This window comes from Pithys albifrons, chromosome 5, assembly GCF_047495875.1.
Source record: "Pithys albifrons albifrons isolate INPA30051 chromosome 5, PitAlb_v1, whole genome shotgun sequence".
Classification (NCBI taxonomy): domain Eukaryota; kingdom Metazoa; phylum Chordata; class Aves; order Passeriformes; family Thamnophilidae; genus Pithys; species Pithys albifrons.
Window position 1 is genome coordinate 9,854,124 of NC_092462.1, and position 14,651 is coordinate 9,868,774.

The 14,651-nt window shown below is 40.9% G+C and overlaps 1 protein-coding gene across 6 annotated transcripts in view; it reads right to left on the reverse strand.

Moving 5' to 3' along the window:
- Positions 1-14,651, reverse strand: part of WDFY3 (WD repeat and FYVE domain containing 3) — a 173,113-nt gene that overhangs the window by 104,546 nt on the left and 53,916 nt on the right. For all 6 annotated transcript variants that reach the window (XM_071555657.1, XM_071555655.1, XM_071555658.1 and 3 more), the window contains exons 3-4: positions 10,933-11,143; positions 2,691-2,814 (exon numbers count right to left, since the gene is read on the reverse strand). In XM_071555657.1, coding sequence (XP_071411758.1) covers positions 2,691-2,814; positions 10,933-11,112 — 304 coding nt within the window. In that variant the 5' untranslated portion in view covers positions 11,113-11,143. The remainder of the gene's footprint in view (positions 1-2,690; positions 2,815-10,932; positions 11,144-14,651) is intronic.

Sequence of the window (14,651 nt, forward strand, 5' to 3'; positions counted from 1 at the left end):
AGAAGAGCAACAAGGCTGGTGAAGGGACTGGAGACAAGTCTCTTTCCAGAGAGAGTAATCAGGCATTGGAATGGGCTGCCCAGAGAGGTGGTGGGTCCACCATTCCTGGAGGTTTTTAAACTGAGATTGAACATGGCACTGAGTGCCATGATCTGGTAAAGGGACTGGAGTTGGACCAAGGGTTGGACTTGATGATCTTGGAGGTCTTTTCCAACCCAACCAATAATTTTTTGATCAATTCAGACATAAAATTGGACTTATTTGTGGAAAATGTGGCAGCTTTAGAGTATTTCTCAACCATGACCCTACCACCTTCTAAGACAGACTAAATATCCTGTGGCAAGGGAAACCATTCCCTAATCCTCATAGTTGCCATTATTGCTGTCACCTGAAAATCATCACAGTTGTACACCAAAGACTTAAATGTGCAAGGTAATACAACTGCTGTATTTTCCTTACTCTAAGATTACATCCATACTAGAGAAATGAGACAGTTCAAACTGCAGTCAAACACACGACTACCATGGCAATGTTCAGAGACCACTTGAGAGAAGGTGCTGGCACAGTTACTACTGAATCACAAAACACTGTTCTGAGAAGACTTCTACACTCTGCCAAGAATAACTCAGATATGCCTCCACGATGGCAGGCATTACTCACACAGCTATTAGCATAAATATTCAAAGGCCTGATGAAAATAATTGCTCTGTTTCATTATGAGATGGAGGATAAAAAAAAAAGAAAAATAGAAACAGAAGGAAAAAACCCAACCACAACACACTGACAGGTAAGATTTAATCATACCACATTCCCAGCCGTAAAATACTGCCAATACATTTATAGAAATCAAGTTCTTGTAAGATTTCTTCCCTTTCATTAATTATCTAAAGTTGACTTTTTATTATGTTTGCATGGAAAGCTTGTCTCTAACACAAGCTCAGCAATTTTGTTGACTTAAATGAAGCACTTCACACCATGAGGAATTTGCACTTGCACATAACCAGTAACGTTTCCCGCATGCAGTTGTTTCTTTTTTCAGTTTTACAAACATGCTAGGAGATATAAATACCTGTCTACAGCTATTAAGATATGCCCTATCATTTTGTTTGGAACACAGAAGTTTAAAAAAACAAAACAATGCAAGAGACTTCACAATCCATAGACACACTATCATGCCTTTAACATAAAACATATTTTAAACAGACAATTTTTTTTAAATCAGTATCACAAAAGATGTGTATCTAGCTCTAACCAGTTTAACACAGAATTCTACAAGCTATAAGTTTTAACAGCTTGTTAACTGGTTTTTCTGGAGGGAAAACTGCAACTCCCTGGTCCCCTCAAGTGTCACAATGGATGTGCAGAACATGGACCTATCGGGCTTTTTTTACATGAGTTATAAAAAGACTTTACTGACCAGAGTAACAGCAATCCTGATAACAGTGCAAAAATGACTGTTTTCTGTTTTAATACTGGTACTCACTATATTAAAGCTTACAAGAGCACCAAACTGCCTTTTAAGTCATTGTGGTCAAGCCTCCAAGTGGGGTAGAAAACAAGAAAAAAACCTCAAACCCACCACCATCAACAAAAATCCACCTCTGACTTACGAGGTTTAAGGATACCAACTGAAGTAATAAACACACAAGAATGGTTATTTCCAGCACAATCCCACTGACTAGCAGGCTTAACAGATGTTCCTCAGGAAAAACGGTCAAGCAAACACCACCATTCTGCCAGCACGGCTGGTGGACATTTATTTCTCCTAAATACCCAAAGAAAAGACATTTTGCGCCTGTTTACCCATAGAGAACAGGTTTTGTCTATGATATCTGTTTAGCCATCTGGAATGTTTCACTGTTAGTCACTCTACTTAAAATGGAAATATATTGTAATTGGCACAGTTTGTGACTCCTGACTTCCTGCATAGTAATTTTCACAGCCTTTTCCAGTCCTTATTTATCACCAAATCCAAACTGAGAACTCAGCACAGATCTTGAAATTATCTAGTAGGCAAAGACATGATACTTCTCTCAGAATAGTTCCTCTTCAGAAGAGGAACTGAAAGAGGAAAGATAATGAACCATGTTTTCTCTATGCATTGTCCTCAGTTATGGAATTCCCAATATGAGGTCAGGTTCTGACACACTCAGGGTTCAACAGAATGAAATTTCACCCTGCGTTAATATTCGGAACAAAAGAGGAGTCCACTAACATTTTTCTAGGGCTGGCAGCGTTGATCATAATCTACTTGCTGTACTTTCACACCTTAAGAGCTTCCAGGCCGGCAACTAATTTAAAATGCATAGTTTTGGAATGTTAACACATCCAAGGAACACAACACACCACCAAGAGGGACCTCAGGCAAGATACAGCAGCTGTCCACATGCATGTTCTTGGCCTCCTTCTCCTAGCAGGCCATGCAACTGAGCTCCCTCCTCTCCCTTTGATCTGTTGTAAGTTTTTGGAACTTAGCTTCTTCCATAACCCAGGGAGGAAACCTTTAGCTTCCTCTTCCTCATTTCTCTCTCAGTCTGAAGAAACAGAAGACAACACAATTTCATTGTGAAGACTTCAATTTCTGAGCCTGCACAGTTGCTGTGAATGGCAGCTCACAGTACTCTGGCTGATCTGAAAATCAAGATGCACAGATGTGAAAAGCCCAAACTCATGCCCCACGCAATAAATACCTGTGGATTTATTCGATGCTCTCCGCCGAATCTCAGTCACCATCAGTCGTGACACTTGGGTAGTAAACTGCAGGAGGTCAGAGAATTTTTCAGTCATTGTACTTGGAGGAGCATTTCCAAACACCTAAAAGAAGAGAAAAATGCAAGTCATTCAGTTTACAAAGATCACTACAAACTACCATGTTTCTTTCTGAGGAAGCACCCTATGGGCATGACAAGTTTTCGTTTTCATGCTGCAGCATTCATTACTGCACTGGTTTTCACAGTGCATGATCTAAGATATATTCATAGTTGGAATTAGTACATCATTCAGGGAGTTAATATCTGATGAATTAAGGGGGAAAAAGAGACTCATAAGTTTTCTTGCAAGATGAAAATGTCACAGAACCCTAAAAGGCTGAGATTGCACATAATGGTGTAAAGATTAGATAACAGATCAAATTCTTCAAGAGGATTTCAGTTTTTAAGATCAACTCCTTTAGTACGTGCTGGACCTAAACATTCCACAGGGGTACATTGTATGTACAGAATGACATGTGTAAAATCATTTAAAAGGGACTAGGAATTAGAACTGCCCTGTTAAGTCCTTCCTCAATAAATTGATCATAGAATCATAGAATCGATTGGGTTGGAAAAGACCTCTGAGATCATCAAGTCCAACCCTTGGTCCAACTCCAGTCCCTTTACCAGATCATGGCACTCAGTGCCACGACCAATCTCAGTTTAAAAACCTCCAGGGATGGAGAATCCACCACCTCTCTGGGCAGGCCATTCCAATGCCTGATTACTCTCTCTAAAGAATTTTTTTCTGATCTCCAACTTCAATTTCCCCTGGCAGAGCTTGAGCCCATGCCCCCTTGTCCTATTGCTGAGTGCCTGGGAGAAGAGACCAGCCCCCACCTGGCTAGAACTTCCCTTCAGGTAGTTCTAGACAGTGAGGAGGTCACCTCTGAGCCTCCTCTTCTCCAGGCTAAACAACCCCAGCTCCTTCAGCCTCTCCCCATAGGACTTGTGCTCCAGTCCCTTCACCAGCCTTGTTGCTCTTCTCTTTTGATGATACCAGGAAGCCTCCCACATTGCTGAAATCCCAAGGACTCTCATCTTTTGAGATCCTCTTGAATGTACCAGCAGGGTGTTTTTTTATAAATTGTCACCATTCTAGTAACTTATTCTTCATGATTAAGCATTTATTTGGTTATTAAATAATGTATTAAATCACATTTAACAGGGAGAAATTGTGTTAATGCTGTGGTATTGCACTAAGCTATGGAACACATTATCTCAAAATGGATTAGCCAGTTGCTGCAGTAATTTACTTTTCATTCAAGACTGCACAAAGAAGAATCTCCATCCACACTTCCCACGTAAAACTTGCACTAAAATGGTCACAATAAAACCACAATATTCATTACAAAGCAAAGCATGCAATCCAAATTTTCGTAGCATCTCATGTCAGTGCTGAAGAAACAGAAGAGCCTGCTCAACACCTGAACAGTCTTTGCTGATTTACATGGTTCTCCCTTGTAGCTATTTAGGTAACCTTCAGGAGTGCCACCAGATGACAGTATTTTCTAGTAAAACCTTTGTTTCACAGGTTATATTGGGCCCCCACAAAGAAGACATGATCTACAACAGTACAATTGGTTTGGCCTCCACAGTTCCTTCACCCTCATCTCTTTTCTCTGGGTGACCCACTAAAACTGTTACAGCTGAGCTGCTGACATACTTGGCTGAGGTCACTCTCCAGTCCAGGGACATCCAGTGAAATCCATGATTACAGCCAATAGGGATGCAGGATAATCATGCTGCCAACTTGCCTTGAAACCCCTAAATTACTTGAGGAAAATTCAAAAGGCAGATGACAGAATAACCTTTGTCTAAGTTTGACTTCTTACTCCCCTTAGTATCAGTTGCTCTGGCACATCACAAAATAGCCAAAAATATTTTTCCTGCCTGCTTGCATTGCAAAGTCATGATGAAATAGAGCCAGAAATACAACACTGAAATTGAACACTTTGTTTCCTCAAAACAAAAATAGTTTTCATCAAAGGCTTAAGTATCTCTGACACAGGAAATCTGAACAACCACTGGCAATAAAGCAAGCAAATGGGAGCCCAGACATTACAGGCAGACAAGTCCTTTCAGCAGCCCAAGAAAAGCACCATCATTTGGATCACACAGTATGCAATAATCCCAGTACAGACAATGCAAACTTCTCTAAATCTTTCACAAGACCTCCTTTTGCTGTTGCCTGCATAAGCTCCCAGTTCATCCAAGAGCCTCTAACTTCCATAAGCCTGTAAGAAGGGAAGAGGGCCTTGAGGTTTGCATATCCACTGACAGAACATAATCAAGATTAACTAGACTAGATACACACTGGCAGAGCATCCTCTCATCACTCCGACCAAGGGAAGAGGCAAAACTAATAACCCTGTTACCTGCCTGAGCTTGCTCAGATTTATCAGATCCCAGTAAATGTAGAGACCTCAAAGTTACAGTAAAAGGTTTACTGAGGTCAACTGACTTTTAATTAATTACCCTATAGCCAAGTTTGCACCACGTAAAATAAGCATTTCCACTGGATATTTGTATCCACTTTGACTAAAAGTAGTAGTAAAAATAATGGACAGGATATTACACATTTTACCAGTAAATCACCTTATTAAAAAGGAAAAGCAAGGTTCTTTCAAGATAATGTAAACAATATACCACTTATTCAAAACGAGCCTCTTCATCATTCCATCCACTTTTTTCACATCCTGCAAAAGTGTCACCACCACGTAGGTGCAGAAATGTTTCCATGAACTCACAGAACTCTGAAAGGAGCCTTTTGAGTACTCTTCCACAAGGCCAATCTTTTGTTAATTACGCATCAATTTAGCTTTTCATTACTATGTGATCCATCATTTCATAAGCCTCCCTGAACAATGAAGAAACAGAAATGGTCTGTAAACCCCTTTGTTACCAGAACCAGCAAGGCTGTATCTGCAGCGTGTTTGAGACATTCCCTATCTATGAACCAAAGTTAAGAATGCCCTATATCTGATGGATTTACTGATTAATAATCCTCAAAATATCAGGAAGAAACAAAATACAAAATTTGAGATATCTCTGAAGAGAGGAAAAAACCCAATGCCATGGCTAAACAAGAAGGCCTTGAAAGAGCTCCTGGAGACACTGATTACTGAACTGGCTGCCTGCTGCCTCCCACTTGGATGCCATGGGAAGCACTTACCTTTCACACTCTACATCTCTGCACTCAGTAAAAATAAGGCTTCTTCCAGAACTATTTACTGATTTTCATGCACACACACACACACCTGCCCTGTTCTAAGCCATGCACAAGCAGGTTCTGCTTCCAAAGGCTCACTAACATGGTTTAAGAGATGTTCTGGAATACACATCAAGTTATGGCACAGAAGTTTTGATCTGAGCTCCACAATTTATTTGGAGTCTTGTCCTAACACAGACATCCCAATTTTGTAACAGATAATGCTTTTATGCTACACCATCAAGGTGTTTCCTGAAGGCAGTAACACAAAAGTACTCGATCTCTCTTAAAAATCTTCAATAGAATAAAGATAACTATGCAAAGTAACTGAGGGATTCAGAGTCTGAACTTGAATTGAGTTATTAACTGATCACTTAAAACATTTGCAGCTAAGTACTATGTTTGAGAAGCAAGACAATTTTTAGAAAGGAACTTATAGCAATGTTTTTCCTGTCAGCAAGTTTCCTTTCTCAGAGCAAAGTCATCTCCAAATTTAAAGCGAACCAAGATTTACTGTATCTGCCACAGCAAATCCCTTCCAAGACTCTTCAGAAAGTTAAATTTCTCCTGTACTAATTTTTATCCCCATCAATTTCAGTTTTTGTCCTGTTATGACTAGCAGAGTTACTAAGCTAGAAAGATTGTTCCAAAACAAGCTGTACCATCAACAGTCAACACTTCAGAAGACAAAAGACTAGATAAGCCAAGGAAGCCACAGCACACTCTACATGTAAGTATCAAAAGTTCAGGAAAGATATTGAGGTGCTGGAGAGGGTACAGAGAAGAGCAACAAGGCTGGTGAAGGGACTGGAGCACAAGTCCCATAGGAAGAGGCTGAGGGAGGTGGGGGTGTTTAGCCTGGAGAAGAGGAGGCTCAGAGGTGACCTCCTCACTGTCTAGAACTACCTGAAGGGAAGTTCTAGCCAGGTGGGGGTTGGTCTCTTCTCCCAGGCACTCAGCAATAGGACAAGGGGGCACGGGCTCAAGCTCTGCCAGGGCAAATTTAAGTTGGATATCAGAAAAAAATTCTTTCCAGAGAGAGTAATCAGGTATTGGAATGGCCTGCCCAGAGAGGGGGTGGATTCCCCATCCCTAGAGGTTTTTAAACTGAGCTTGGCCATGACACTGAGTGCCATGATCTGGTAAAGGGACTGGAGTTGGACCAAGGGTTGGACTTGATGATCTCGTTGGTCTTTTCCAACCCAATCGATTCTATGATTCTATGAAAAGAAGAAGGTGGCATTAACCAGGAATCTAAAAAGCAAAACTCAAGTAGAAATAGATGATATCACAACTGCTCAGCTTCCTTAACACAGGGCCAGAAAAATACACTTACATGAAATGCAAGGAAAAAAATCCCTATAATAGCAACAGATAAGACCTGACTAACCAAGGAAAATCAGTTTTGCTTGGGATATATTAACAGGTTTTGATGACTGGTAATGGTTATCAAGGACTGCAGGAAAGGAAGTGAGAGAGCACAAGCCATGCCAGTTTCCATCAGTGTGCCAGGTTATGATCCAGCTTTTAGAGACTGAAAACTGAAGTGACAACATCTGGCAACAGCCTGTATTCGTGGCACAAAGGACAACCTCAAGAAGGTCACAGGTTCAAAACCACTAGGGAGTGAGGATAGAGATGCTAAAACCAAACAAGGAAACTGAGGGGCACGGGGAAAGGGAGAAGAGGAAGAAAACCAGAGGTAGGACTGAAAAGCAAAACATCTGGCAAACACATAAATGTGTGTCTTCAGCATCAAGTTTCCTTAATTAAAGAAGGGCACAAAAGAGTCTCTAGGACTTGGAGAAAAGAGCCCCTTCACAGAATTACGTGAATTCTGTAACAAGAGAATAAAAAAGAGACATGAGGAATCTGGGGAAGGAAAAACTACTATAAACAAGGGAAAAACAAGGAAGTAGGAGAAAAGAATAGCTGAGATGTATTCACTCAGAAATCACATAAACCTTTAATCTTTTCAGGAATCTAAATGGTACCAGAGACTACTTAGGCAAGAGCTGATTTAGACAAAGTAAGAAGAAAACTTGGGGCTACTGATTTGTTTTTCAGAATGTTTCAATACATGAGCTGATTGAAAGACAGTGAGAGAGAACAAATGGTACAAAGACATGAGGAAACTACTAGGCTTCAGTGGAGTCCAGAGGAGGGACTGAGAATTAGGACAAAGCCAGCGAGTGGTGTAAAAGAGGGGATGAAAGTAAGTAGTAGCAAGAAAGAAAATAGAGAAAAGGCAGAAGCAATGGAGAAATCAAAATTTAACTGTTCTTTTTCATCTCTGAGGTCTAATCAAAGTCTTTACTTAGACTGCTGTACAGAAACAGGATGTGCATTGCTACACTAATGTTATAATCCAGTTATATCACCAATTGCAATTTCCAGAGGTACAATGCTACTGCCCATAAAGTTACCATAAAGGCCACGGAAAAAGAAATCTCCACTTGCAGATCACAGCTAAGTGCTGAAGCAGCTCTAGTAGGGGATCCCCTTTTCCAGAAGCATCAGCCATCTGCAGCCACCAGAGGGAGATTTCTAAGCATAACTGCATCAAAATAACCTTCACGGGCTAAAGGCAAAATTAAGATTCTACTATGCTAATTTGTAAAAACAAATTAAGAAAGTCCATAACTAAAGGGCATATAATCCAAGCAGATAAATTAAAAAGGAAGCAGATGAACTGAGCTTACTTCTCCCAAGTTCACTTAACAGGTACCCGTAGAAATAAGACCCAGAGCAACAGAATGGCATTTAGGTGATCTATCCACTAAAGCATATTACCTATTAGACTGAAAATCCTATTGATCCTGTGCCTGGACTTGGATTAATTTTTCCACACAACACTGTCATAGTTCAACCTCATCTGGCAGCCAAACACCACTTGGTCACCTGCTCACTCCTCTCAGGTGTGGGGGAGAGAACCAGAAGGGTAAAAGTGAGAAAACTCATGAGCTGAGATAAAGAGTTTAATAGGGAAAGCAAAAGCCACGCAGGCAAGCAAAGGAAAACAAGGAATTCATTCACTACTTCCCATGGGCAGGCAACAGTTCAGTCATCTTCAGGAAAGCTCCACCATGCTTAACAGTGACTAGGGAAAACAAATCACTTTGAACATCCCTTCCCACTTCTTCCCTGTTTTGTAAGCCAAGCAAGGCACCAAACATATGGGATATCCCTTGGGTCAGTTGGGGTCAGCTGTCCTGGGTGTGTCCCCTCCCAGTTTCATGTGCACCTCCAGGCTCTTTGCTGCTGGGGTGAGGTGAGGAGCAGAAAAGGCCTTGACTCTGTGTAAGCACCGCTCAGCAATAACTAAAATATCCCTGTATTATCAACATTATTTCCAGCACAAATCAAAAACACAGCCCGTATTTGCTACTGTGAAGAAAACTAACTCTGTTCCAGCCAAAACCCGCACAAGCATCCAAGCAGATCAGTGTCTAACACCACCACAAGCCATACTTTCAACAACATCAATTTAAAAAGAGAAAGCTGTATTGATTTGCCTATGAAGTTTTTGCATTTCAGGTTTTAGATTATTCCAGTTGTCTATGGTAGCACATACAAGCACAAATCCATCACCCAAGAACAACTTCAAGAGTAAGGTTTCAGGTCAAAGCAGGGGAAAAAAGAGCTAGATCTGTACCTACTGCTCTTTCAAGTCACTAAAACTACCATCAAAATTATTATTCACAACACAGTGGCAGCATAACTGAGTGATATAAGACAACAGGAGGATTATTAATTAATTCCAGTGACAGTTGTCACAGTCCTGTCTCCAAAAAAAATCAGTGCCTCAGCACAAGGGAATAGTGAAATAGGAATGCCACTGTATCATCTCCCTTATCCAGGAAGGGGATTCAAACTCAATGCATAGGAAAAGAGCTAAAAGGGTGATGAGAATATAGAGAATATATCACATGAGGAGATTAAAATTGTTCAGCCCATGTAGCTCAGAAGACCAAGTTGACAGCAGATAATATGATTTATCTCAAAATATGCATTGGTACAATAAATGCAAAGAAGGGAGAAGAGTTATTTAGACTCTATAGCAGTGCTGTCACACAAAAAATGTGAGTATAAACTTGCTACCAAAGTTTAGGTTGGAAATCAGATGACTTTGTAATAACTGGGCGCTGCAGAAAAGCTCTCTGTGTCAGTCTACATGAATCTGTGGATTGCATTTGAGAAAAACTGGTAATGGAAGAAAATCTCCAAAGGCAAGTTCATCCATGTGGTAGTTTAGTTTAGTCTCAAATTAGCAGGCTCAGAGAATCTACACAGATTAGGAGAGACAGGTATCACCTGACTAAGTAACCAATGAAATATTTCATACCAGATGACGCAAACCTGAGATAGGAGTACAGGAGTGGGAGGTGTTCACTCAGTTCCATCATGGCTGAAGTAGAGGCAGGACACACAGCTGGTGCCCTGCTGTCTGGGCCCTGCTGCTGCTGCCACTACTGGCATTTTGTTGGAATTCAGGGAAGCAGAAACATTTTGTTATACTTTCTGTTTCTTGCTGAGTGTCTTTCAGGGTGCTTATAAGTCTAGAGTGAAGAATCTGTTTTTGATGGGAAGCGGGGGAGCTATTTCTTGTTATTTCTAACTTGTGTAAGTGTATGATATTGTAGTTTTCTTTTAATTTTCTCATTTCTGCATAAATATATTAGTTAGTTTAAGTTTAAACCTGTTTAGAAAGGTGTTTTTTTTTCTTTCTCCCTTTTCTCAGCAGGGTGGGGAGAGATGCTTGGACTCTGTATGGGCAGTTGGCATTTTGCCAGCTCAGCCCAAGACAATCCACTAACACAACATTATGTGAGGAGAAGGGGAAAACTGAAAAGATGCCAATGGAATTTTGAAAAGCTTCTGTTGTGCTAGAACCAAAAATGTCTTGGGAATACAAAACACAAGCAGTCAATTCAAATAAAGAGAACGCCCCTTGCGGATTCTGTCCCTTACCCTGTTGAAGACCGGTAACATCATGTAAAGTTTTTCTTCCTGTTCTTTCTGGGTCATGTGCCGCGGAGGATGGCAGAGCTCCGTGAAGAGGCGCCGCAGGTGCATCAGGCCCAGCGCGTTATCCTGGGGGCTGCACTCCTCCTGCCGGGGCCGGCCCATGATCCTCTTCACCATATTCATCTTGGCTGACTTGTGGAAGCTCCCTTGTATCCTGGTCAGAAAGGAAAATGAACTTACTGAGTGCAAGAGATCCAGGCATTATTCCATCAAAGCCTTTAAATATACAGCACCCTATTTCACAGTAAGTACCACGCTGCAGTCAAGAGCATCAGCTAATTTTATATGCCAGGCATTGATGAGTACATGCTGGGAGAATTTAAAGCCAACAACTTGAAAGAGAAAAATATCCGATACTCTTCAGCAGAAGGCACGGCTGGCCAAGCTTGGAACACTGCAAAATGCTTTGGTACATTTTATTAGACCATTTTTACAATTCTTTGGTACATGTCCCCAGCATTTACAGCAGTGTTACCTACATATTGCAAAGACTTGTCCAATTAATTCTATTATAAAATCAGTACCAGTTATGTATGTATGGCCAGACTTCGTGAACGCAGATTTGGGCAGGGCTCTCCCCACGTGGGTGTGCCCTTCCAGCCTGCACAGTGGATTTTTTAGGTGAGGCACAGCGTGCGCAGAACTGGCCCCACCGTTTAAGTCCTGAGGTCCATCTGCCACGGCCGAGCGAGCTTGGACAGTGACAGGGAAGTCCTCAGGACTGTCACAGTACCTGGTACTAACCGGGGCTGACCCTGCTGAGCATCCGAGATCTGACAGGATGGGATGGCAGGGAGGCATTGAACTGCCAGGGGATGGTCCCATGGTGCAATGGAGAGCACTCCACCAGTTATGTACTTTAAAGTCTAAATCACATATGACCTTCAAACTCTCTCAGACATTGGCTTTATCATATAGAGCCATGCTTAATTTTTTTTCTTGACTTTCCTATGGCAAATAGACAAAGCTATCCAATGGAGCTATCATCCATCTCACATGTCATCTACTGGGGGTCTTCAGAATAACACTCAGTCTCCTCCCTCCTGAAGCACAAGAAACTCACTTTGCAATTACAGAACAGCAGAGGTTGGAAGGGACCTTTAAAGACCATCTTCTCCAGCACGTCAGGCTGGCTGAAGTCCCCTAGCAGATCTTCTTTTCTCTTATAAGCATGTATATCCCACCTCTCCCCAGTAATCTGCATTCTTTGAAGAATATCCTGTGATGACAGAAGCTAAAGCTCTGGGCCTGCACCCCGATCTCTGATTGGAAAGATGAAGCAGAAGATCACTTGAGCCCCTGTCCCCTTCCCTCATGCTCCCAAGGCTCCTGAGGTCTTACTTGATCTTGCCCAGGTTTTGCTTTACCACATCATGGGTGCATTTCAAAACATCTCCCTGATACAACACAGCATCTGTATTTAGTCCTGTATTAGTCTTCAAAACAACGCAGCCCACACCTTCCAAATGTGAGACTGAAGTCTCGGGCAGGACCTTGCACAGCAGTTGTGAGGGTCAGACCAGATAAATCCCCCAACAGACAAAGCCAAGTGGAAATTGCAGCAGAAGGGACTATTCTCATGAGGAGGTTCAAGAAAGTGAAAGAGTGAGGGAAACCAAGGGGAACGGTTTCAGCTACATACACAAAGTAAAGACCACCTACAATGAAATACTCCACAGAACTGTAATGCCTACATTTCATTGCTTAAAGGCAGTAGAGAAAATAAAGGTCAGCAGCAGCTATAAAAATTATTAAAGAGTAGAAAATGCCTCCCAGCAAGAAACTTAAAGAACTTAATTATTTAAATTATCAAAAAGAGATGTTACCATGAAGGGTCAATTATTAAAAGGAGAAGTGATGATTCCAAAGATGTTGTGATTAAGGTAATGAGGGAAGAACTCACACCCTGAGACTAAGATGTGTGAAAGACAATAGCTGAGTACTAAAGCCATGAAAATAACACCAATAACAAACTGGAGCTATGCTTGTAAAAGTGAAGATAATCAACAACTAGTAAGAAGCATTAATAAAAAAAAATTTTCTCTCTAATAAAAGAAAAATATTTTCTCTCTAACCCAAGAGAGAGAAACCTTTCTGGAATATGTTAATAGAACAGCACTTTACAAACACAAGAAGAAGTAAGAACTAATTGCTAATGAACATTTTGGTACTATGCAAAAAGAGAATTATGAAATGAGAAGTCATTAAAACCCCTATGCTAATTAACAAGCCAGCAACTGTCAGCCCATGCTGGAGATGTGCATTGGCTTTTCACATCTGAAGAAAAATGAGACACAACTGCATGTTGTCTTTTAGTGTATCATCCCTAAGAAATAACACAGGTAAGTCTTCAAATCAGCATGAATCACACAGCTAAAAATGAAACAGCACAAGTATTTCCTCCAGAAACCCACAGCTTTTCCCCAGCTCTTCAGTTTGGGAACTGTTGCTGTAACAACACATAAACTAACAGAACTAACATGTGAACTCAAAGAGGCAAAACTTCACTGTCTAAGCAGCAGGCAAAAAGGTTGTAGTTTCTTTTTCATAGAATTTTTTAAAGATGATATTTCATATTTCGTCTTATGATTCACAAAATGCTGAGAACTCTAAATCCAGCACCCAAAACAATGTTGTCACTGAATCCACCACTGCTCTAGACCTTCACTAGTGCAATTTCTTTTAAATCCCATTGCTTTCTTCAGCCTAAGCACACACTGAGAACAGGAATCTGAACTGGTTGAGGCACACAGTTGCAGTTATAGATCAGGCAACTTTCTTACAGTCAGAGAAGTCCAAATAAATGTTACACATTATTTTCCTCATGCAACAGGAGCCTACTGAGACAGCATCTCCAAGATGAGATCTGTTTATCCCCACTGGGGCAGTTTAAACCCAGAGGGATGACAAATGCAGAGAACAATGAAAGTCCTCCTCCACTTCTTAACACAGTCCCTTCCTGTTTATTCCCCAATAGGATCATATATTAAACCTCAATGTAAAAGATGGGGCAGGGAGGAGGAGAGAATGAGCATAGCATAGTACGAATAACATCCACATTAATTTCACTTCATTTTTTTTCCCAGAAGTAACCAAAAAACACTACAAAAATCGATATATTCCATGTGTATATTTATTCAGCTGGAACTCCACCTCCCAGCCATTCAAAAAAAAGCCAACCCAAAAACCAAACACTACACCAAAGCACCACAATGCCAAGGAATTTCAGATTTCTGACCCAAAGACACCCCTGCAATGCTCAAGAAAATATTCCTAGAAGAAACTGCTTTGGGAACATCCTTTAATATAAAATATTCATTTCCTAATGTTTTTCACAAGTACAGAGTCCATGTTGCACTGTATGAAGTGAAGAGAGGGGTAGTGACACTGACATTTACACTTGGATATCTTTATAATTATATGATGCTTTTCTTTAACAATGTTACCTGCCCTCAGGACCTGCTTTATCTGGCAGTATTTCCTGCTCAGTCTTCAGAGTTGTAGAAAGTCTGACCTCAGTTCCACTGCAGATCAACTCAAATGTACACAATACATAAATTTCAGACTAGACACTACTTGTGGAATTATTCCAGAGTTGAATCCTACTCTGTTTCTGTCCTATTAGAAAAAAGGCAAGTGTGGGCTCCATGCATTGTCATCTG